This window comes from Mus caroli, unplaced genomic scaffold, assembly GCF_978045245.1.
Source record: "Mus caroli unplaced genomic scaffold, Mus_caroli_1 scaffold_12, whole genome shotgun sequence".
In the NCBI taxonomy this organism is placed as follows: Eukaryota; Metazoa; Chordata; class Mammalia; order Rodentia; family Muridae; genus Mus; species Mus caroli.
In genome coordinates, this window is record NW_028227267.1 from 65,479,578 (window position 1) to 65,504,552 (window position 24,975).

Consider the following 24,975-nt stretch of genomic DNA (forward strand, 5'->3'; position numbering starts at 1 on the left):
CTCAAACTCACAGAAATCCACCTACTTCTGTCCCTCTTCACTGGGATTAAAGAAATGTCACCCACACACAGCTTGAGTGTTTATTTCTTCTTTCTTTCTTTCTTTCTTTCTTTCTTTCTTTCTTTCTTTCTTTCTTTCTTTCTTTCTTTCTTTCAACAGGGTTTTTCTGTGTAGGCCTGGCTGTCCTGGAACTCACTCTGTAGACCAGGCTGACCTCAAACTCAGAAATCCACCTGCCTCTGCCTCCTAAGTGCTGGGATTAAAGGTGTGCGCCACCACTGCCCAGCGAGTATTTATTTCTTAAGAATACCCTTTCCTGGTGTTACACTACCTGGTCAACTCAGTAAACGAGGCACTGTCATACTTCTCGGACCTTCCCTAATAGACTTCTGCTGGTTGTCTAGATGTGTTCAGTTGGGAGTCCAGGGTGGGACCATAATGAGCATGATTGTCAGACCTTGGACCACCATAGACTCGGTAGATCTGGCTTTGTTATCAGTCTCTCTTACTATCTGAACACAATTAGGGTAGGTGGAAGCGACCTGCCTGCTCAGTTCTGATTCCAGTAAGAATTTGGCGTTTGTGGCTCCTCTAGGAAAGGGCTTGAGAGGGGAACCAGGAGAGGTTAAGGGCTCATCAGGGAAGGGCTCTAGAGCCTAATCCGCCCAGGACTCGCCTCTTGAGGGTCACCTGGAGCCCGCGGCAGCCAATCGGGGCGCAGCCGTGTCCCCGCGGCCAATGGGCAGGCGGCGCGGCGCTCAGCATGGCTATAAGTGCGCGCGGCCCGGTGATAGCAAAAGCGGCGCGCAGCGGAGGAGGGATGCTTAGGGTAGCGGAGCCCCGAGAGCCACGGGTGGAGGCGGGTGGCCGCAGTCCTTGGGCAGCGCCACCCACGCAGTCCAAGCGGCTCACCTCCTTCCTCATCCAGGACATCCTGCGGGACCGCGCGGAGCGGCACGGGGGACACTCAGGCAATCCGCAGCACTCGCCGGACCCTAGGAGGGACTCCGCTCCAGAGCCCGACAAAGCAGGGGGTCGCGGCGTGGCTCCGGAGGTCCCGCCGAGTATCCGGCGTAGTCCCACGGAGACACCGACTGAACCCGAGTCTGGTAAGCGGAGTAGACCAAGCGAGCACCATGCACAGGAAAGGACCGCTCTTGGGCTAATGGCCCGGAGCTCTGGCTGCAGGAATCCAGAGGTTGGGGGTGGGGGCATGGCCACAGAAAGGACCTCGCTGTCCTCCGCACCGAGCCACCTTGAGCATCAACCCTGAGAGCAGCTAATAACTTTGCCATCGACTTGACTCTTTTCCAGCGGCTGCAGACATTTACCACTGGCTACTAGAACTAACGATAACCATTAATATTCATAAATCAAGCCCACTCTTAAGTTCCCTTCGTCTCCATTCCATGAGCCATAAAATTATGGATGTTCTTTTAAGTCTTTAGAAATAGGATCGCGTCCAATTTTATCCTCCGGCCCCAAACACTTTTCATGCTGGTGACTAAGCCACAGTTACAGAAAGAGGACTAGGGCAGGAGATGAACTGGTTACCATCCCAGGCCACCTGGCTCGCCCCCACAAACCTGTCACCCACTTAAATGTCCCTACGATGCCGATGCCTCGGTCTTCCCTGTTGGCACCTTACCCACCTCTCTTTGCAACACACATCCGGGATCCACATTTCACTGATGTAAAACAACAAGGCAGAAAGATCAACTGTAAACCGCTAAGACCTGAATGTAGTTCACACTGATTATTAGAAACAAATACATAGTATAAAAAAACCTACTCACTTCTTCAGGGTAGTTTCTTAGTCTTGCAAACAAAGTGAAATGTATCCAGATGACAGTGGGCTTTTTGTTCACTAGCAGAAAACAGAAAGGTGGTTTGAATTCTGGGCTAATATGTAACTTTTCTTCTCTCCTTCTGTTCTTCTCCAGATGCACATTTTGAGACTTATCTGTTGGACTGTGAACATAATCCAGGGGACTTATCAAGTCCCCCCCAGGTCACCAAGCAGCCACAGAAGCGCTCCCGGGCCGCCTTCTCTCACACTCAGGTGATTGAGTTGGAGAGAAAGTTCAGCCATCAGAAGTACCTGTCTGCCCCCGAAAGGGCTCACCTGGCCAAGAACCTCAAACTCACCGAAACCCAAGTCAAAATATGGTTCCAGAACAGACGCTATAAGACTAAGCGAAAGCAGCTATCGGAAGACCTGGGAGTCTTGGAGAAGAACTCACCATTGTCTTTGCCAGCCCTGAAAGATGACAGCCTGCCCAGTACCTCCTTGGTCTCCGTGTATACTAGCTATCCCTACTACCCCTACCTGTACTGTCTGGGCAGCTGGCATCCATCTTTCTGGTAACAACAGTTCCGCTGATAACTGCATATATCAGAAACTGTCTTCCCTGGGGGTCTCTGGGAAAAAGCCACAGTGGCTGATGTCAAGGAGTCGGAAGCAAGAAATTTACAGATGCAAACTGTTGGGAGTTCCCAGGGAACACTCCAATTCTTCTCTGGTGGGCAGGTGAAAGATCTGGGGCAGTGACTATTTGAAGATATAGTCCCAGTTCCAAGTGTTCTGTAGGTGACTGCTGTCGGATCCCCTGTTTAGAGAGAGCCAGACAAGTTCGAGTCTTGTTTCCAGAACTTAGAATGGCTACAGATGCAATGGCTATATCATTCCTAGGAATTCTGTTGTGGCAACTCCATCCTCTCCCATGACTGAGTATCATGGAAGGGCCAAGCAAGGGGAGGGATGGCCCCTTAGATGAGGATTTCCTCTTGCGTTAAACTTGGGTCTCCTGTTGGCCTTGGACTCTGGCCAGAGTTTCTCTCTGCACTTGTAAAAATGAGGGTAAATGGAAGATTTGAAGAATGGGGGTGGGGGGTGACCCTTAGTGATTGAGGCAGGTTGGCATAGAACGTGAAGGGGGTGGAAGGTGGAATTTTCAATTTACCCTTTTCACAGTGATGTGCCAGTCCAAGGATTTACAGGGCAGCCTGAGTGTGGCAGGGTACACACACGGAGGGGGTTAAGACAAGCTGTGTAAACAGTTTGCCTGCAGGGGTGGGCTGCAAAACAGACTTCCTCTCCAAGGCATGGGCCTATGGGGTTTCCACACACCAGGTGAGCGGCTTCCATCAGGACTTTATATTAGCAGTGAAGAAAAGGCCTCTCCTGCCCTTCCTGCCTTCAGGGGAGAGCTTAGACTCAGGAGGGCCTGCAGCTTCCCTGGCCTGAAAATTCACACTTTGTGATGACAGAGGTGCCATTAATTTTAAACAAAGGACCTTCCGTCCCTCCTTTTTATTTCTTGTTCTTTCCTACAGGACTTCTCCGTTCACGCTTTTCATCTGTGCCTGTCTCATTTAGTGTAAGATTTGCTCTCACCACCTCCCAAGGTTTACCTTTCTTGGTTTAACAACTTAACTAGCTACAGACAGATTATGACATACTTAAAAAAAATGAGCAACTCATCTCTTCCCTTTAAAAATATGACATACTTTAGAGAGAGGAAAAAAAACCTAGCAACTCCTATCTCTTTCCTTTAAAAATACTCAGCATTAAATCCCAAGCCCTATTTAAAGACATGAGAGCTGAAGATGACAGGTTCTTTCACAGGGCTTTGTGCTAGCTCTGTGTTACAGTTCAAAGGCTGATGCCCGTTGGGGTCCTGGGAATCCCTGTAGGCAGAGGAGGTTTAGGGGTGCTTGTTTTTCATGCATAAGGAAGAACAGGACAAAAGAAAGGGCTGGCACTGCTGAGGGATCTGGGGGAGATGGAGAGGTCCTGCTGTCAGCCCAAGCCAACCAGCAAGGAGAGGCAAACTGTCTTCAAAATACAACCTCACCACGGCTTCCAGCCACAGATGTGTGTGTGTGTGTGTGTGCGCGCGCACACACGCAAATGCTTTGGAGAACTATGCTTAGGAACTACCCTAAAATGGTAGGAGTGAAAAAGAGAAATGGTTGACCTTCCCTTTCCATCCTGATATCTCAGGTAACCTGCTGAATGGGAGATAAAGGAGGTGGAGCACACTTATAACAAATGAGACTTTCTGGGGCCAGGAAATCCCTTTATCCCACCACTCAGTGCTATACAGGGAGAAATCTTTTAATTTCCTCCTTTTAAATGGGCCAATTTACTGTTGGTGGCAAAACTGCCAAAGGAAGTTGATAAAAAGTTGTCGGCTTGCACCCTGTTCTTTTACAGCCCAGGTCCCCATGTTAAAGTATTGTTCGGTGTCCCTGGTTGCTGACCACTGTGGTAGCGTTAGACCACATCAAAGCCGGAGGAGTCCAGTTCTTTTCTTTCTATCCATCTTTTGGCTCTGAGTTCCCTATCAGTACTTTCTCTCCTCTCACTCTGACTAGAATCTTTTTCAGCATGCACTTTCACTAAGTTTGACTATTCTAGTGTGTGGCACAGTCAGAAAGGGAAAGGCTTGTGTTTAAAATTATTTTGGGGAAGGCTGACTCCATTTTGCTTTCTCCATACTGGAACTACTCATTCACCCACACCTGAACTGGTAGAAATGTGGCCTGTTGTCTCCAGCCTGTGAATGGGAAAGGTATTGCTGTGGCTATCACCTGGGTGACATATCTCTGTCCTGTTTCATCAATCAGTTAGCAAACCCCCGCTCTAACAGAAAAGTCTGTCACTTGGCATTTAGTATAGTACTCCGATCAAACTTTATTTTTCTATGGTTTTTTTTTTTTTGCAATCTATGAGTGTTTTAAAATAAAGCCTCTATGTCTTTATTAGACACCTGCGTGTGGTTTTCAGATTCTTACAAATGGGTTTTCTTTTTAGCTTGCATTTTTCATGGTGGCCATGTTCCCACAGGACACCTGGCTGGCCTGACAAATTACAGACACAAAATCAATCAAAGCAACAATTCAGCAAGTAGCCACGAGGGTTTCTTTTCGCAGTGGCCTCTCCTGCCATCCTGGTAAATCAAGAGGAGGGAAAAGACAGGTCTGCCTGTACTAAACTTCCACCCACCGCAGCTGGTGTTGCTGTCCCTGTCATCCCAGCACTCAGAAGGCAGAGGCAGGAGGATGAGAAGTTCAAAGCCATATTCTTTGGCTACACAGTGAGTTTCAGACCAACCTGACAACATGAGACCCTGTCTCAAAGTTAAAACTCATCACCTGCATCCGTGTTGGAATACCTTGTGTGTAAATGAAGACTTTTCATGTATGTAGTGACCCTGAGGGAACAGGATGATCACAGCAGTTTTCAAAACATCCCTTTTCTTATCATCCCTGGCTCCCTCACTCCTAAACTTGTCACCTGTGTCCAGAGTCCCATTAGCTTTATATAAGCAATGCCCCTGACATGGGATCACTCACTAGTCTACAGCCCGCCCACCCTGAACGTGCCCAATCACATCTGAAATGGGACCACAAGTGTTGAGGATAAGTCTTATTACAGAACTAATACACATAAACTGCACACCTCAGCCCCAGCATTTAAACCTTCCTAAAACCACACAAAGTAAGTGCCTCCTGGGCCTGATGGCCTGTGAGAGCCGGTGGTCTCCTCCCCTCCTTCAAGGAAATAAAAGCTTAAAGGGGAAGGTGCCTACTTCAGGCAATCCATACCATAATTTCAAAGTGTGCCCTAATCTTTTAAGTACATCGCACACACAGGTGGGGCTTCTTGTAGCAGGCAAGAAGCATGAGGTTTAATTTGCACAAATCTATAGCCACCCTCCTGTCCCAGGGAAGGGTATTAGCTCTCCAATTACAAAGCCTCTTGCAGCAAATTAACAGATGTCCTTTTTGAAAAAGTAAACCATTTAAAAGTAATCCAGGAAATTAAACAAAAGTCTCCTATCTTTAAAGAAAATCCCCTCTGCCTTTTTTGTCCTGTTTCCAACATTTCCTAATATCTGATAATCTCACAGCCTTCTCCCCAGCAGTTAGTTCCCTTGGCATGCCACATAGTCATGCTACTTGAAATACATTGTCAACCTGCCTTTTGGTCTACTTCCTGTGGAAATTTCTCATCCACAGGCTCCTAGGCATCCCTTAGAGGCCTTTTGTGGCCAAAAAGTTGAATATGTGTCAGACATCTATAGCCAACGAGATTTATTTTCCTCTTAACTACACACATCAAATCCCTTTTTCTTGGGATGATACTAATGCCATGAACAGTGAAGCAAACTCGGGAGAAAAAGCATCTATAGGGAGGTCCCCTAGCTTGGGTGGCCTGGAAACAAGCCCTGTTATGGGGAGTTGCTCGTGGAGACCCTGAGGGTCTTGGCAGATGTACCAGGAAGAAAGCGAGGCTGGCAGGACTGAGGAGAGAGACTCTGAGTTGAAGCTCTAAGGCCACGGGTGTCTCTCTTTGAAAAGAGTAGGATGGGACATTTGACCTCAGCATCAGCTGCATCCTGAAGGGGGGAGGAACCTTGAACAATGCAGTTTCTTTGTGAATACAGCAAGGAACCACCAAGGGATACCGTGACCAATCATTGTCACATGGTCACATATGGGTTGGCAGTCTCCTCAGCAGCCGGTCAGGAGTACATTGGCTCCATCTGGGAAGACGTTGTTGTACACCATGGAATCCACTTTTGCTGGTCACTCAGGGCACTTTTGCTGGTCACTCAGGGCCACCACCGTCTCTGACACTCTTCACACTAGTGGACTCAGTGTCAGGTAGGTCCTGCTGGGCTTGGAGCGATAGCCTCTACACTCAGACATCCAGACTCTGGTCCTCCCATGGCCATCAGGAACATGTCACCAAAGCATGTTTTTCAATGCCAAGAGTAATTTACTGCGCAAGAGAAAGGGCATAAACAAGAGAGTCCTGGGACACAAACGACTCCTAGTTTAGCCACACACTTGGCTCCTCTGCAGACTTTCCCAGACAAAGTAGCCCTTGAAAAGGCTGATCCAAAGTCTACAAAGGAGAAGGAAGGAGCCCCCATTTCCACAGTGCCTCCCCTCCCCTGTGCAGAGACTCCAGGTAGATTCTTCACTTGTGTCCTGAGCTTGTGCTGAGTGAGAGATGAAGCTGAATATACAGAGTTTAAAATCCAGCCAATCAATTTCTAGGATAGACTCCTTTATCTGGTGGGTCTCTACCTGTTTCTATTGAATTCAATAATGGGAGAACCCTTCCTGGGAGCTGATGAATAAAGAGGAAAGACATGGACAGTAGTCTCGTCTTCTCATTGAACAACTATAAGACACATGCTATGGTTTGGATATGGTATGCCTCATACAAACTGTGTGTGAGAAAGCTTAGTTCCTGGTCTTTCAGGTTTGAAGGGACCAATCCATTAAAAGGTGGGGTTCAGAGCCAATAGATGGATGAGCAGGTCAAGGTGCTTACTACCATGTCTAATGACCCGAGCTGGATCCCTGGGACCCACATGGTAGAAAGAGAGAACCAACTTCTGAAAATTGTTTTCTGACCTCCACATATGCATAAATTCTGGCATATGCACATGCACAGGCTCGCGTGCACACACCACTAAATATGACAGCTTTTTTTACAAAAGAGGTTAGGTCCAATTAAGTAATTAGGTCATAAGAGATCAACACTCATATATTATTACTGTCTTGTAAGTGAAGGTCAGGTCTCACGGGAGTGGATTAGTTCCCAAGAGAGTGTGTTTTCCAAAAGGAGTGATCCTAGCCCCTCCCTTGTCTCTTGCTTTCTATTTCTCCATGGGACAACTCATATATGTTCTTGCCATACAATGAATCCCTCAGAAGAAGCCAAGGCTGACTTCATATCCTTGGGGCTTCCAAAACCACGAGATGAAATAACCCTCCCCCCCCCTTATAAAGTGCCTAACCTTAGGTATTCCACTGAAGCAGAGGCAAAAAAGAAGGCTAAAGTGATGCCTGCAATCATAATTTAAGAACCTAGAAATGCATTTTGTTGCATGGCAGAATGAATGTTCATTTTACTTTCTTACAGGTAGATACTCAGCACGTGTATTTTCTCGAAAACAGCAAGAATGCCCACATCCCCCAGGTGCACTTTTCTGGTTTGCCCACGTTCGATGGGCCTTAGCATCTACTAAAGAGTGGAGAAAGGCTCGGTACTCCTCTCAACACTTACTGTAGCGTGAGCTCTGAGAAACAAGTCTCCAGTGTCTGCATTTTTAGTGCCAGTGTCCATAGCTACATACCACATCTTTAGCCTTTTTACGACTGTTTTGCCTCTTCAGCATCTCGGCCTGATGTCCAAGGCCAAGAGGGAGCCACTGGCAGGTAGACCCTTTGCTCATTCTTCTTACAGAACACAGATACCTACCTTTTCTTGCCCTCCATCCTGGCATTCACCCTTTGGGAACTTCTGACACCATCAAGAAAGGTCTCTGAAACCAGAGGAAACCCCCAAGTATTCTAGAAAGGCACTCACTGACAGCTGAAGGACCCAAAACATGCGGGTGCTATGCTAGCCTAATAAGCCAAAGCCCTTATCCATTTCCATCTCCAGGGCCCTGGACTGACAGCAAGAAGTCCAATCCCACCTCCAACATGTCAGAGGACTTTCCACCTGCTGGGAACCACACACCTTGTTTGTGTTTCACTGGGGACAGCAGGTGCCAAGTAACATCTGCCATTTCATGTCATGCTTCCCTAGCAACTCCTCTACCAGGATTAGACAGAGTCTTATCATTGACACAACACTTACACTGCTTTCTGCCAAACCAGTAATAGTAAACGTTTTATTCTTACAGCATGTGTGCTGAGATGGATGTGGGTGGAGGTTATCTAAGGAGAAGACAGAGTATGCCCTGTGGCCATAAGAGTTTCACTAAAATGCACATGCAGCAAAAGCACAGTGGGCATTGGAACCCTAGCCCAAAAGCTAGAAAAAGCTTCAATCTGACCCTTACAGTGTCTAAAAATGAGTTCACTCTAGCCAGTACTTTCATGGAGAAGAATGCAGACTGTTTTCATGATAGGAAACTGGGGAGGGGAGAAGGTAGTGACTGGTATTTGCTCATGGAAAACTTTAGAATGTCTCCTCCCCATGCGAGGGGCTTATTGGTGACTACATACAGGCTGCCTACAACATATCAAAGAATAGCATGTGCAAAGATGCTGGTGATATGGAGAATAGGCTCTAGGGGTGGCTGGGGTACTTGGCTTCACCAGAATGCTAGTTAGATGGTCTACACCTCTTTGCTGTGTGCTAAGTGAGGTTGGGAGAATATTCATTTTAATGGAGACATCAACAGACAGACTTTTACTGGGTTTTGTTTTGGGTTTTTTTTTTTTTTGCATTAATTTGTTTGGAGGGGGTATGCTCAACATAGCACACAGGTGGGGTCAGAGGACAACTTGAAAGAGTTGGTTCAGCCCTTCTACCATGTGGGTCTGGGGGTCTAACCCAGGTCATTAGATTGGGCAGCAAGTTCCTTTACCCTCTGAGCCATCTTAACAGCCCTAAGACTGGTTTGAATCAGAGAAGAAGACACTTTCAGAGACTGCAGATTTTTGGGTCTTGTTTGTTTTGGTTTCTAGTTGTCCAGCTAATGAGACACACACATCAGCAGAGCGAGCTGGTGGCACATGGTCTCACAGTCCCCAGGATAACTCCTACAACTGATCTTCTGCATACATCTGTGAGAGAGAGAGAGAGAAGACCCTCTGTACAAGAACAAAGGGCATTAAGGAATTCTCGTGGAAAGAGAGCTCTTCAGATAGAAAGGAAAGGAAACAGAGAAGAGAATTGCATGTTCAGACAAGTCCGTCTGTAAGGCTTTCAGAATGAGGAGCCTCCACATTCCAGAACTAACTCTCTCTCTCTCTCTCTCTCTCTCTCTCTCTCTCTCTCTCTCTCTCTCTCTCTCTCTCTCTCTCTCGCTCTCTCTCTCTTTCTCTCTCTCTGCAATATAAGCCTTGATTTCAGCAGCCAGGTCCCATGTGACAGTTATTGCCTTTTCTTTCCTCTGAGCCAATTCATGGGAAGAGCAGAGGAGAGGGAGGAGTCCAGAGTGAGGGGGAAAGAGCAGGCTGGGTAATTTTCCACTGCCTCTTGAAGCATCTCAGTACACACATGAGCTCACGACTCCTCTCCTTGGCTCCCCACTGACCCCTGAACAATGGAGCGATGGCTCCAATGTCCTGGAGATTAGGTTTTATTAGAGACAGGCCGGGGGCATGTCAACTGTGACTTCAGGAAGGAACAAAAGCTGGCCTGGGATCTGAGGGAAGGTGTCCTTGTTACAACCCTAGTGGGTTTTTATAAGATCCTGTGCCGGCAAACATCCCAGAGAAGTAGGGTGGTTTTGCAGAAAAACAAGGCCAGCTTTTCACACAGAAGCATGTATTCAGTGGAGAACGAGGTGCAGGATTTCCCAGGAAGCCGTGGGAAAGGACTCAGAGGAATCCTAGTTGACTAGACACTCCTCAAGACCAGAATTTATTTAATTTTTTTGACAGCAAACAAAGATGATATTTCCAAGCAGTGGAGTTAAGCAGCCCCTGCCCCACTCTGCCCTGGTCAGTTTACACCAAGCAACCATGTGACTGTTGAGTGAATGATCAGGGCTGTGAGAGAATGAGCCCAGTCCATGATGCTGGAGTACTAGGCTTGGTTCTAAACATGGCATTCTAAGAGACATCACAGCAGGTTCAGAAGGATATGACTGGGCATAAAATTAAGGCACGAGGAGGAAGCTAAAGAAACCAGACCCAACTAAGCTAGGGTAGTAAGATCAGAACCCAGGGGTCATGTAGAAGGAGAGTTTGGACATTTTATGTGTTGTCCTTGGAAATCCACAAATGGCCAGATTATTGATGCCTGGAAAATCACTAGGCTACTGTGAGATTTCTTATCCTAGGAAAGGCTATTTGGAAAGGAGATTATAAGAAGAATGGATGTGTACCACATACCTCTGTCATCCTTGCCCCTCCCTATCCCTGTTCTACCATTCTGCAGAGAAGCCTGGGGCTCAATTTCAAACTTCTATGTGATCAGTGCACAGTGGGGAGGGTTGCTGCCAGGGTCAAATGACCTGCTAACTATAAGGCAAACCCACTCCCACAAGCTTCTTGAGCTTCAAGTATTCCTGTGTTAAAGGAACATCCTTTGGGTGCTCATGAAATCAAATCAATACAACAGGTTCTATCTATGATTCGAAAGGAAACAAGCCATTGTGCAGAGGACAACAGAGATCCTTGGTTGGTTGACTGATTGATATGTGAGATCCCGCCCTGTAGAGTCATTCTTCTTTATTTCTTTTAATTTTAGGGGTATGAGTGTTTTGTCTGTCTGTATATCTGTGTATTACTTGTGTGCCTGGTGCCCATAGAGGCAAGAAGAGGGTTTCAGATCCCTTGAAAATGGAGTTACAGTTGTTAGCCAAGCATGTGGGTACTGGGAATTGAACCAGTGTCCTCTGTAAGAACAGCCAGTGTTCTTGACCACTGACCCAACCTTCCAGACTCTTAATTTTTTAATAATGTAATTTTTATTAATTCCTTGATAATTTTATTCTTGCAAACATTTGATCATACTTTTTCCCTCTCTTTCCCCTCACATCTCCCAGCCCCCCCCACACACACACATACCTTCATCCCCAGAAATCCAAAGATTCACCTCCACTTAAGAAAGGAACATTCCTAGGAAAATTAATGAATGAAGCACAATGAATCATTTACTCTTTAAAATGATTAACTCTGCAAATTTCAAGAGACCGATTATGTTTTTAATTTTTTTATGATTAGAAGAAAAAGGGGAAACACACACAACAGAATTTGGAAGCTCAAGGAGGGAAAAAAGCTCTTTTTTTTTTCTATTTCTAAGTTTGGTTCTGCCTCTGTGGAAAGTAAATCTATTTGTCTAATTGCTTAGTGTTACACCCTAGGCCACCTTAGGCCTTCATGATTGCAGTCTGCTCTTGGAATCTTTGTGAGTAGTGGAAGCATGTATCTTGTTGCCTGGGAAATGAATATCCTGAGGGGTCTGCTGCTGCAGAAGCAGAAGGAGGAACAGGGATGACGACTTATCTGCACTGGTTCATTCATGATAACCTCCCCAAATCAGAAGGGAGTCCTCCAAGGGTTCTGGAGGCAAAGGACAAAAATATCTTCATATAGATATTTATCTTCATATAGATTCCATCACATTGTTACTTTACTTGATTACAAAATAAGTATGTAGTATAAAACAAGGATATGTTTCTTATATACTGTTAATTTCATACACTATTATATTCTAATATGCCTACTCAGCTGCTATTGCTCAAAGTCCTTTACTAAGCTAGTAATAGCATAGGTTTCTCTGCATATAACATGGTATAATGGAATAAGTATGAGCTGTATCTTTGGAGCAACGGGGCACCTTAGCTGTAGCTTCACATCAGTCGTGTGGCCTTAGATTGATTGAGACTCAGAAACGTAAGAGTAAGAGTGTGCTCCATTCAGAGAGATTTGCTAAAGTTTAAATGAGCTAAAGCCAGCACATACTAATCCACAAAGAATTGACAGTTCACGCCAGGGATCCCTTAAAGACAAAACTCGCTCTTCTGCCTGCCTTCCACACACACTCATTATTTTTAAAATAAACACACATCCTTGCAGATTCTGTAACAACCAAATAACATTCTATCAATGCATCAACTTATCCTTCAAATTTTGCTTTGGTTTGTGTGTGAGAGAGAGCATTTAATATTCCAGAAAACCACTACTCCTCTACACAGAGAGTCTGTGGGTGGGTAGATATATTTCTGAAATACTTGGGGTGAAATGCCACAAAAGTTATCACAGAGAAATGCAGACAAGCCTCCCAGACGTTGTAATTTCTGGCTGAGCTGTGCCTCTGTGCATGTCCGCTGGGGCCTTTCCCATAGGAGAAGGACTCGGTCCTCCGAGCTTAAGTCGTCAGCTGGTGAACCAGAGACCAGTGCTGCTTGCCTCCAGGTCCGAAGCTGAATTGCACAAATAAAGAAAAGGAAAATAAATCAACAAAAATAGCTGAGAGGCATTTCTAAACATGTCTAGCTGCAAAATTTATGACTATTAGCTCTTGGTAAAAGGTCATTTCAGATAAGACAACTATTTATACAGAAAACAAAAATGAAACATGTATTGATTGGTTTTCAGTGGGCCCTCGTAGTCCTGGGAGAGGATTGTGTGCCAGTACCCCATGTGAAAAAAGATCCCCTGAAGTTGGACTACTCAGAAGGATTCAGGAAAAGCTGACAACCCTAGGTAGTGGTATATCACCCAATGTGGATGCTGAGAATTGAACTCTAGTCCTTTGTAAGAGCCATGCAAACTTTTAACAGCTGGCCTATGTCTCTAGCCCTGACAGAAACAAGTAAGGTTTTTCCAATCTAAATGAAGAGTTTCACATAGCTGCTAAATAGCAGCCTTTTTACTGTGATATATGATATAGATGTTGGTGTGATAGAGATGCCAGTGTGATGTGGATGCTATTGTGATGTGGATGCTGGTGTGATGTGGATGCTGGTGTGATGTGGATGCCAGTGTGATGTGGATGCTGTTGTGATGTGGATGCTGGTGTGATGGAGCTGCAAGTGTGATGGAGATGCAGGTGTGATGTGGATGCTGGTGTGATGGAGCTGCAAGTGTGATGGAGATGCAGGTGTGATGTGGATGCTGGTGTGATGGAGCTGCAAGTGTGATGGAGATGCAGGTGTGATGTGGATGCTGGTGTGATGTGGATGCTGGTGTGATGTGGATGCCGGTGTGATGTGGATGCCAGTGTGATGTGGATGCTGGTGTGATGTGGATGCTGGTGTGATGGAGCTGCAAGTGTGATGGAGATGCAGGTGTGATGTGGATGCTGGTGTGATGTGGATGCTGGTGTGATGTGGATGCTGGTGTGATGTGGATGCTGGTGTGATGTGGATGCTGGTGTGATGTGGATGCTGGTGTGATGTGGATGCTGGTGTGATGTGGATGCTGGTATGATGTGGATGCTGGTGTGATGTGGATGCTGGTATAATAGAGATGCTGCCATAATGGAGATGCTGGTGTGATGGAGGTGTTGGTGTGATGGAGATGCTGGTATGGTGTACATGCCATCTTTACTGAGGTCCCTTGAGATCCACTTAAGCTTATCTCAAGCTATTATTTATGCTGTGACAAAATCCAGACCCTTAACAATGTGACTGCTAATTCCTCTCCTCTTGTTCACACAAATACTGGCTCTGTTCTTCAGTGTCAGAGTAAAAATGGAGTTGTGTTTCTTGAATTCCTCAAATAGAATAAAGCTTTGGTATGAAGTATTCATAAATCTGGTGGGTTTTGTACCCCTCTCTGAATTCTCTCCTTGAGAGCACAGAGTCCTATACTTGGTTCCAGTGGGGTATATTGCTACCATGTTGTGATTGTGTGTGTGTGTGTGTCTTTGCCTCATCCCTACCTATGTTCTACCTTTTGTCCTAAGCAGCTTATCAAAATGTTTTCCCAAACAATGTTATTTTTTTCCTCTAAGAATAATTCCAATGCCCAATAATAGTAGTAATAATTTATTTGCACTACATATAAAATTCAGTGTAGGGAGACTTCCAAACAGAAAAGTTAAAGTAACAAAAACAAAACAAAACAAAAAAAAACATTTTCAAGCAAATCTAGTGATAATTTTAGCTCCCATAAGAGTCAGTTTTGTCAATTTTAAGAAGTCTAGAATCACCTAGAAGAGGGAGCTCAGTGAGGGATTCTGGATTCTAGTTGAGCTGTGGGCGTGTCTTGGATGATTGTCTTGATTTTGTTCATTGAGGCAGGAAACCTCACCACCGCTGGAAGTATCCCTCCCTGCTCGGGGATTCTATGCTAAGAGTGCAGAAAGCAAAGTGTATGCAGCCAGGTAATTATCCATTGTTACTTCTGACTAAAGACAGATCATTTTCAGTTGTTTCATGCCCCTGCCTCTGTGACTTCACCACCATGATGGCCCTTCTCCCTCAAGTTTCTTTTGTCACAATATTTTATCACAGCAGCAGAAGTGGAACTGATACAGCAAATGATCAACTTAAAGTCTGACCATAAGGAACTGAGCTTGAGTTCGGGAAATGTAAAATTCAATGGGAAAGCAAAGTCCCAGAGGAGGTGACAGAGTGATATACTGAAGAATAAGGTCCGAGGACTGCTGTTGCCTGACCTTGAGACTGAATATAAGTGACAGTGACCAAGACAGTGTAGTGCTAGAAAAAGAACAGAGACAGGACAGCAGAACAGCACACAGTGCATCATAAATGTCCCACATAAATATTGTCAACTGCTCTTCAACAAAAGAATAATAAAGGTACTTCTATGAGAAAGGGCTTTTCAGCACATGGAGCTGAAACAGTAAGAGGGAGTGGGGCCTTTTAACATAGCCAGAGATCTTCTGCTTTTCACGAAATTTAACTCAAAGATAAACCATAGACCTACATGCAAAACTATAAAACTTTTGGAAGAAAATCTAGACAGCCTTTGGTTTGTCCTTTATAGATATAACATCAAAATGGTAAGCCATTAAAGAGAGAAACATGATTTTGTATTGTATTAGAATTAAAATTACATGCCCTATGAAAAGATAGTGTTAACAAATGTAAAGGAAATCCACAGACTGGGAGAACATATTCTAATGTCTATATGATAGGATTTGTGTTCAAAATAGGTGGAGAATCCTCAGAATTTAATGAGGAGATAAATAATCCATTTATAAATGAGGGAAAACACACTTGAACAGGCACCTCACCAATGATATACAGATGGCAAATAAGCACATTTTAAAAACACACTAAAGATCACTTGCCAGTAGAAAACTGCCAAGCAAAACAATAATGAAATATTTCTATGTGCCTATTAGAACTGCTCAAATCTAAAACGGTGACAATATCAAAGACAGATGAGGGGTTGAAGGGATAGAAACTTTATTCGTTGTGTGTGGGAGTGCAAATGGTACCATTATTCTAGGATGCTGCTCTGCATCTTCATAAAAGCCAGACCATGGGACTCCGGTATTTATCCAACCGATCTGAAAACTCACAACCACACCGAAACATAAACATGAATACTTCTAGTACCTTAATTCTTAATTTGCAAAGGGCAGAAGCAACTATGGTGCTCCAACGTGTGTCCAAGGTACATCCATCGGGTGCAACTATTATTAAACTATGAAAAGAAACGAACCTCCAAACCATGAAGAGACGCCAACGGAACTTAAATGCACACCACTAAATAAAAGGCAGAATGAAAGGGCTGTGTGATTCTCATTACTCTGGAAGAAGCAGGAAAACAGCCAGAGGATGCTAGTGATTGGCAGATGGAAGTCAGGGGAGGGTGAATGAGTGAATCCTATTTTAGGGCAGGAAAACTTCTGTGATACCGTCATAGTGAATATGTATTATAGTACATTTGTCAAACACATAGGGCTTTACAGCAGCAGGATTGATGGCTGCTGTGTATGATTGAGAATTGTGTTATTACTGGGATTAAACCTAGGGCTTCATATGTGCTAGACAAGTGCTTTTCCAGAGAGTTCTATCCCAGGCCCTCTTTTTTTTATTTTACTATTTTTTAATATTTGAGCGAGAGGGAGAGGAGAGGAGAGGAGAGGAGAGGAGAGGAGAGAGAGAGAGAGAGAGAGAGAGAGAGAGAGAGAGAGAGAGAGAGAGAGAGAGAGAGAGAGGCTAGTTGCCCCAGCTAGCCTTTGATTTACTCTTAACTATAACAAATCCTTGAATGAGCAATTCCTCTGCCTCAGTCTCCGCTGTAGATGGAATTGTCAGCATGTTTGGCTTAAAACAAAGACAGAACTGGGGAGGTAAACTCCCCAGTTTGACTCCCCAGTCGAATGCCTATCATCATGAGAACCTGATTTTGACTGTCAGAAGCCACTTTGGCGTGTGTTCAAGGCATGGTGGCACTCAGGCAACCTTGGTGCTGGAGAGGCAGGGTCAGGCAGAGCTTGGGGCTCCCTGGCCAGCCAGCATAGAATAGTTAGTAAGGCCTGGTCTCCAAAAAGCAGGATAGGTGTCAACTGAGGAATAAGTCCCAAGGTGGCCTTCTGGCCTCCACATGAATGCCTATACACTCACAAAACACATAAACATGGCAGGTGATGGGGGTGGATGCATGGAAAGAGATAGAGATTAATAAAGCTGAATTAAGGAGAAAACGTGATACAATGTTGTGTTGTTTATAAGGCTCATTTGAGATCCAAATGCAGTAATAGGTTGAAAGTGAAAGGAGGGAACAAGAAAAAACAACCAAAAGAAAATGGAAACATCTCTGCTGACATCATAAATTACCTACATCAAAAGAAAATGAGACAAGGAACACTATGGTTTACTAAGGAATCAGATACAGGAAGATTTAGCCATTGTAAGCAATTATGCACCTAAGGAGAGATTGTCAAAAATGAACCAGCAAAAACTGGCAGGAGGAAGAAGCAGAAACCTCTATGGTAAGAAGGAGTGTAAAAGTAAAACACATGAGCATTTCCCAGCATGCACCATTTGTTAGGTTATCACAATCAAATCACAAAAATGATAGCTATTACACAAATACAACAGCACTATACTTAGAGGCATTTTGGAAGATCAGTCCTCGTGGCCCTAAACACTTATATTCATAATTGGCTAGACAACCTACTTACTGCACAATCCAAAAGTTAGTCCAGAAGTGGAAAGGGTAGTTAATTCCCAGTGCCAGCTAGGGGTCCCTTTCATCTGTTCTTATTCTGCTCATCAGGAGACTAGCAGCTTCCATTTAGTCAGAGGAAGGAGGTGGTATCAGTCGTGCCAATGACGGCTTTAGAAAATGCAGGACCCTCATATTCATTTTACAAGTGAGGTGTCTGGAACCTGCATGGTTAGAAGACTCCTACTACTCAGCGGCCATGACAGAGCTGAGCGAGAGACAGCCTTCAGACACAGGGGAGTTACCTGCTCTACCTTTGAAGCTAACCGTATAGTGCTGTCATTCTGTGACAAAGCAAATCTGAGTTTGACCCTGGGCAATTTATTTCTGAAAAGCTGTTGTTTTTTGTTTCTTCACAAACTTGGAAAAAGCTAGGTTGACCAGATGTCAGAGTTTGTCAGCCATTCCTGTTCACCAAGAGGGAATCCCTCAGACTCCAAAGGAGTACTAGGGCTCCACAATTCTCCTGAAATAAAAGATTAAAAGAGACATTGAGTTTTTAAGTTTGAGTAGAAAGTGTGGAAAGGATGTTCTAGATGTCATTGGAATTATAGAAGATGCTGGCTGTACAAGAAAGCTGGAGACAGTTAAAGATAGAGGAGCCCTGAGGCCAGAAGCATGGCAATATGCAAAGCAGCTTCTATATTTAAGCATCATATATAACACTGAAGGTGAATCCCATGAGCTAATCCTCACAACAGCTGCATTAGGAAGACAAAAACCCTCGTAACCAGTATTGTTCCTGTTTATATTGAAAAGCAGAATCTTAGAGAAAATTGATAATCTCCCAAAGGCCTTGCAGACCCATAAGTGATGAAGCCACGATTAGTCACCAATCTCCCTGTCTGTCTCCAGACCCACATCCTTCAATGTGACACTCTTCCTGCTGAGTACAAGTGCTGATGGATCCAGGAAATTTGTGACTCCCGGGGAAATGAAGGACTATCATCTTACTGTTCTTAGCTGTATACCTCAGTGAGGCAAAGCCAAGCTAGAGCAGAAGCGTTCACTGGGAAGGTGTCCTCCCACAGCCAGCCAGTGCCTCCCTTTCAACCCAGCACCCGCAAAGCTTTTGCTAATAACATATGCCAGGCTGGAAGGTTGAACCTGTTCTGTCAAGACCACCTTGACTCCTTTATCCTCTCCCTGAGCCTCTTCGTGGGTAAACTGGTCGAGTTCTCACTCAGTACAGTGCATTCTCAAACCAGTTACCTTCCTTCTCAACAGGCTATGGGCTTTTTGGTTTTTCAGTCTCCCGGTTTTTTTGTTTGTTTGTTTGGGTTTTTTTTTTTTTTTAGGGTTTGCAATTCTATTTGAAACCTCTGCTCTTGGTAAACTCAGCATCCTGACCTAGAGTCCCCCACAGCGCAATTAAAGCCCCACCCCCAGTCATGACATAAGGAAAACTTTCTCTCCTCACATTCCCTGCATTGCTCTCTCCCACACTTGTTCAATGCCATGATTTAGATCTAGTTTACCTGAGAACAATAGGTTTTAGGATCTTGGGATCCACTTTCTTTTAGAATCCCTTTATAAAACTATCCAGCAAGCTAATAGTATAAAGGAATAGTCTTACCCAAATAAAATGTCTTGAAATACTTGAACATCGAATTCAAACATGAAACTGAAACTTTTCTCCTTGAGAGAGTACACTCTTTGGCTCACAAATTTTGGGAGTCTCTCCAGGGCAGGAAAGGAAGAGCAAAAAGATATAAAAACGTAAAGGAAATGAAGAACAGTACCCACAGACGGCTTGCTTATTTGTGTAGAAAACAGTGCCGTGCAGATAAACCCCCAGAATTATTGAAAGCTTTCCAGTGTTGTTGAAGAGAGACTGACTGTGGAGTTAGATTAGAGGGTAAGAGCCCTGGGCAAGCAGGAGGACATGAGCTCAGATGCCCAGCACCCACCTAAAGAGCTAGGTGTGGCTGGGCATGGTAGCACACACTTTTAATCCCAACACCAGGAGGCAGAGGCAAGATCTCTGTGAGTCTGAGGTCAGTCTAGCCTACATAGCCCACCTCTACTTCCAACACTGTGGAAAACAGAGACACAGGTTCAGTGAGAGACTGTCTCACAAGCATCAGTCAGAGATTCACTGACATTCTTCTCTGACCTTCATGCATACACATGTACACATACCACACATACACACCAAAAACGATCAATTAAAAGATCTTCACAAAACCCCAGATGTGACTGTTTATAACAGCTTTCTTCATAATTGGCAAAACACAGAAAGAACCAAATTGTCCTACAGTAGCTGTGGAAATTATTTGTGGTCTCCATGATGATGCTCAAGGATGATCCTTCTGGAGGCAAGGGGAGAGAGTCTATTTCCTGGCCTTCTCTTCCTTCTAAAGCCTCCTTCTTTGTCTCATGATCTATGAGGACAATGGTCTTGGATTATATACACAAAGTCCATTTGTCATGTAAGTGACACATTTGCTGATTGTAAACATCAGGATATAGGCATCTTTGTAAGGGGCTCAATTTAGGGTACCATTATTCAGTTCATCACAAGTGGCCTAACTGTGTTCTTTCAGGGATTGTTGCAAACATAGAAATAAATAGAACAATTAGGAAGCCACCCACATATCCACTTGAGAATTGACGGTGGCTCACACCAGGCCACAAGCAACACGGTTGGGAAGAGGAAAAAGAAAAAAAAAATGTTACATGTATCTCTATCTGGTAGCAATGTCACCTCTTAATGTCTAGGATGTGGCATATGAGGGGGGAAAAGTCAAGAAAATCCAAGGTTTTCACTTGAACCACCAGAAAACTCAAATTATCACTGGTTTAGAGAGGGAAGACCAAGGACTGGGCAAATGGTGAAGTGGAAGATTAGCAGTCATGTTTGCAGATTGAGGCGGAATGCAAAATCAAAATGGCTACACCTTTTCCCAGTCATTGCAAAGAAGGCTCAACCCGCACGAGGTGAAGGCTGTTTCTTCATCTCTCAAACCTGGAAGGTCCCTGTGACTTACTTCAGCTAAGAGATGGTGGCAGAGGTGACACTATGTGGCCTTCAAGCCTAACCCTTCAGAGATCCTAATTTTTGACTCCCACATCCTTGGAAAGCTACCTGGGAAAAGACTGCCTTGTGAGGAAGAAGAAAATGAGCTGCTGGAAGGAGATGAGACTCAGTGGAACAGGGACAGTCATCTCACCGTGACCTCCAGCTCCAACAGGCTGCAGTTTTTAACCACTGCCAGGCATATGCCATCCTGATCCATCTGGCCGCCTTGACTTCTACAGGAACCAATCTATTCTTCTTTTGCAATCTCAGCTCCTCACCCACCATTGTCTTTAAGATGTGTTGGTAGAGGACTGTAGACACGATAGACTCAAGTGAGGACAGGAGTTCAACTCCCAGCACTTGGGGAAAACAAAACAGCAAACGACAAAACCATGTACTTCGGACACAAGGCCCAGAGGCCCCTGAGCTGGAACTGACCTGAATGACTCCTCCCTGAGGACGGTCCTATGCAAGCTTCAGCAATGATGCTTAGGAACCACAGCAATAACCATTGCACTAAAGCTGCACTAGTGGCATGCATGCCTCGGTGATAACCACCAACTCTCTAATTGGTTTTACACCGCACTCAAGAGGTCCAGTAATCTAGGCAATTACCCAGGGCTAGTGAAGTCATGGATCTTGGAGGAGACCTACAATCACCACCTAGCTAAACCAACATAAGCCCTAACTACATTCTAAACAGTTGTCCTTATAACCACATATAAGAGTAGTTCTCACCTCTCTCGTCCAGGAGACTTCTCTCTGCAACAGATAGAAACCATTACAGAAAACCACAACCAATCAAAAGGAAGAGCCAGTCCTGAAGAATACATTTATAGAGCATCCCACTGCACCTAAGGCTTTGGGATACTGTGGGGGAGGAGCAGAAGGATGGTAGGAGTCAGGGAGATTCTAAGAGCTGTGAGACTGTGTCTCCTAGTAATGTCAGAAGCCATGCCCATAAAGTCACACCAACATGACTGCCTGAATATGGGTTGAATAAGGACAACAACAATAAATGTAAGAAAGCCTACAAGGCCTCAGTCCTACACATAGAGCTGCAAACATCTAGGGAACACTGACATCAAGAGAGGTAGTCTTCCGTAGGGAAGAGCACACCAGTGATTAAACATTGCCAACTGGTAACTCTTGAAAATATACATACAAATAACATTATCTAGACCAAACAGGTAATATTTAGGAGTGTGTGTGTGTGTGTGTGTGTGTGTGTGTGTGTGTGTGTGCATGTGTGCATTAACAACAGTTAATAAAAATGGGGGCCATGAATTTGAAAGAGAGCCAGGAGTAATATATGGGAGGGTTTAAGTATAAAAGAGAAATGATGTTATTATATTATAATCTCAGTAATAATAATAATAATAATAATAATATGATGATGATGATGACGACAATAATACTTTTTAAAGCCAGGCACAGGTAGGAGCTCATGCCTGTGGTTCCCACGCTGGGGAGGCAGAGAGAGGGGCTTCCCCAGGACTCCCTAGCCAGCCAGTTCTAGGTTCAGTGAAAGACTCTGACTCAGAAGATAAGGTAGTATAATTAAGAAAGACTATTCCTGCCTATGATCATGTGAGTTTCATAGAATGGGCTCCAAGAAGTTACTGAATTAGGGGCACTTAGGTGATCTGGGCCCCAACACCATTTGACAGTGGTAGATTATTTTCTGAAGTGGTTTTTTATCTACCTGCAAAAACTCCTTAAATTAAAAAAAAAATCCTTAAATCTGGTTCAAACATAAATGGAAAGTCATTGTTATTTCAGAGTCTTGGATGTTTAAAATTGGAAGAATCCTCCAATTGATGGATCTCTCTGCTTTGTAGTGGCAGCCATCCATATTACTAATCCAGTCATCCCCAAAGCTACTTTGTTGCTCCTCTTAATCTGCTATTTGGAGAAGACAGAAGTGACTGTCCTTGATGGAAGCCTTCTTCCCAGGAGATAGTGTACAGCTAACACGGAGCCCATCCACAGAAGCCCAGGACAGCTGACCCTCAAAAGTTTGTTTATGGTGTTTCTTCTAATTGGGGCCATTGTTCTCCTAGCCTTGACCTTAACCAGCTATAAAGAGAATAATTCAGGAACACTTGGGAGACAAGCATGTTTGTATGTCTCCCCAATGATAGACAAGAGTGGAGAAGCAGCCTTGGCAGGGGTGATCTGGGAGAGCCTTCCAGTCCTGCACTGCACCGAAACTCAGCAACCAAGGTTAACCGTAACCTGGGAAGTTGCGGGGACTTGGCTGTTGGCTTGTACTTCTGGTCTCTTCAGAGAAAGGAATAAGATTTGATTAGGAAGAAAGGGATGGAACGAATCACATAATAACCTTGTGATTGGATCTAGAAGCATAATCATTTAAGGTGTGGGTTAGTAAGTAATGTGAAGTCGGAATCTCTGAAGTCAAAGACTCCAACAGAAGCGGTAGAGGGAAATGGGCTTAAGGGCATTCTGGAGAGCAAGGAACCTGGAGACGAATCGGTTCTTTCTTACACGCCACACTGGCAGAGCCAACAAACATATTCCAACGCGAAAAAACGGGGGTGAGGGATAGCCTGATTGGCTTGGCTGAGCGTGCTGTGGCTTAGAAGGAGAGGTTCAGTCAGGGTTGCACTGTACCATGGGGCAGCCCATGTGCTTCTCAAAGACACTGAAGAATAGCAAGAGCTGGGAGCTGTCACTGGCCAAACTGCATAGCAAGAGAGTTATCTTGACAAAGGCTGCTGTGGCTGCAGCTGCCTAAGAGGAGACTCCTGTTTCAAATGTAGACAAAGGTGGCATGTGGACTCCTGGCAGCTGCAATCTTATTGCAAACTGAGACTGCAATCCAAACCTGACCCCTCATGAATGGGCCTCTGGGGGACTAAACGGCCAGCTCAGCAGGTCATACCGTCTCAAAAATGTGTCTCCAAAGTCTCCTTGCTCTGCTCACATCAGAGTACACTTCTAAAGCATGCATGGCAGTTCATGTTCGGGTTTTTTATTAATTTTTTTCATATGTATTTTGACCATGTTTTTCCCTCTCCTAACTTCTCCCAGGTTCTCCCTACCAACCCAACTGTGTTCTTTCTCTCTTTCAAAAAGAATATCACAAAATGGAAATCAAAGAAAACAAAAATCCCAAGTGAAATAAGTCCACAATACACACACACACACACACACACACACACACACACACAGAGCAAAAACCATAGACTTCATTTTGTGTTGACCATCTACTGCTGGTCATGGGGCCTGCCCTGGGATGTAGCTGATATACCCAGTGACACTCTGCTGTGGAAAACAGATTTTCCCCTTTCCAAGAAGCTGAAAATTGGAAAAATCTCCGCAGTGTCTACTCCCCATTCTCAGTGCAGGGGGAATCATTTGGCTTGAACCTGTGCATGTCATGTGTATCTTACAACCGTCTCTGTGAGTTTGCATGTGTTTTGGTCCTGTCTGGTTCTTACAATCTTTCCACCTTCTCTTACACATAGATTCCTGAGCCTTGAGGGGAGAGCTTTGGTGAACACATCCTATTTAAGACTGAGTGCTCCAGTGTCTCCTACTCTCTGCACATTGTCTGGCTGTGAGCCTCTGAGTTAGTTCCCATCTATGGCAAGAAGAAACTTCTCTGATGATGGCTGAAAGGGGCACTGATCTATAAGGTACAGCAGTATGTCAATAGGAGTCATTTATTGCTATGTTCCTTTAGCAGAATAAAGGTGTGATGGTTTGTATATTCTTGGGCCAGGGAGTGGTACCATTTGGAGGCGTAGCCTTGTTGGAATAGGTTTGACCTGGTTGGAGTAGGTGTGTCACTGTAGGTATGGGATTAAAATCCTCACCCTAGTTACCTGGAAGTCAGTCTTCCACTAGTAGCCTTTGGATGAAGACGTAGAACTCTCAGCTCCTCCTGCACCATGCCTGCCTGGATGCTGCCATGCTCCCACCTTGATGGTAATGGACTGAACCTCTGAACCTGTAAGCCAGCCCCAGTTAAATGTTGTTCTTTATAAGACTTGCCTTGGTCATGGTGTCTGTTCACAGCAGTAAAACCCTAACTAATACAAAAGGTATTAATTTTTCCATAGACCCACAGTATATCTAGTTCTGCATTTTCAACCACTTTAGCAGTGTCAGGTGGTGGAGTCTCTCTCATGGAGTGGGCCTTAGATTTAATCAAAGTGTGGCTATTTCTATAGCATTTATGCCATTATTATAACAGTATATCTTGCAGGCAGGTCACTGTCATAGATTGCAGGGTTTATAGTTATATGCTATGGGTGATCAGCATGTAATGAGGAAAACAA

The 24,975-nt window shown here is 44.6% G+C and overlaps 1 protein-coding gene across 1 annotated transcript; it reads left to right on the plus strand.

Annotated features, from left to right (window-relative positions):
- Positions 1–820: 820 nt before the first annotated feature.
- Positions 821–4,685, plus strand: Nkx3-1 (NK3 homeobox 1). Its single transcript, XM_021181909.3, has 2 exons — positions 821–1,109; positions 1,944–4,685. The coding sequence occupies exons 1-2, from the start codon at positions 821–823 to the stop codon at positions 2,366–2,368; spliced, it is 714 nt and encodes a 237-aa protein (XP_021037568.3). The 3' UTR covers positions 2,369–4,685.
- The last annotated feature ends 20,290 nt before the right edge of the window (positions 4,686–24,975 follow it).

What these genes read in the sequence shown, in the direction of transcription:
- Nkx3-1 (XM_021181909.3), top strand. Translation starts at nt 821, where the DNA reads ATGCTTAGGGTAGCGGAGCCCCGAGAGCCACGGGTGGAGGCGGGTGGC. An exon ending in ACCGACTGAACCCGAGTCTG is followed by an intron (nt 1,110 to 1,943) that starts GTAAGCGGAGTA and finishes GTTCTTCTCCAG; the next exon opens with ATGCACATTTTGAGACTTAT.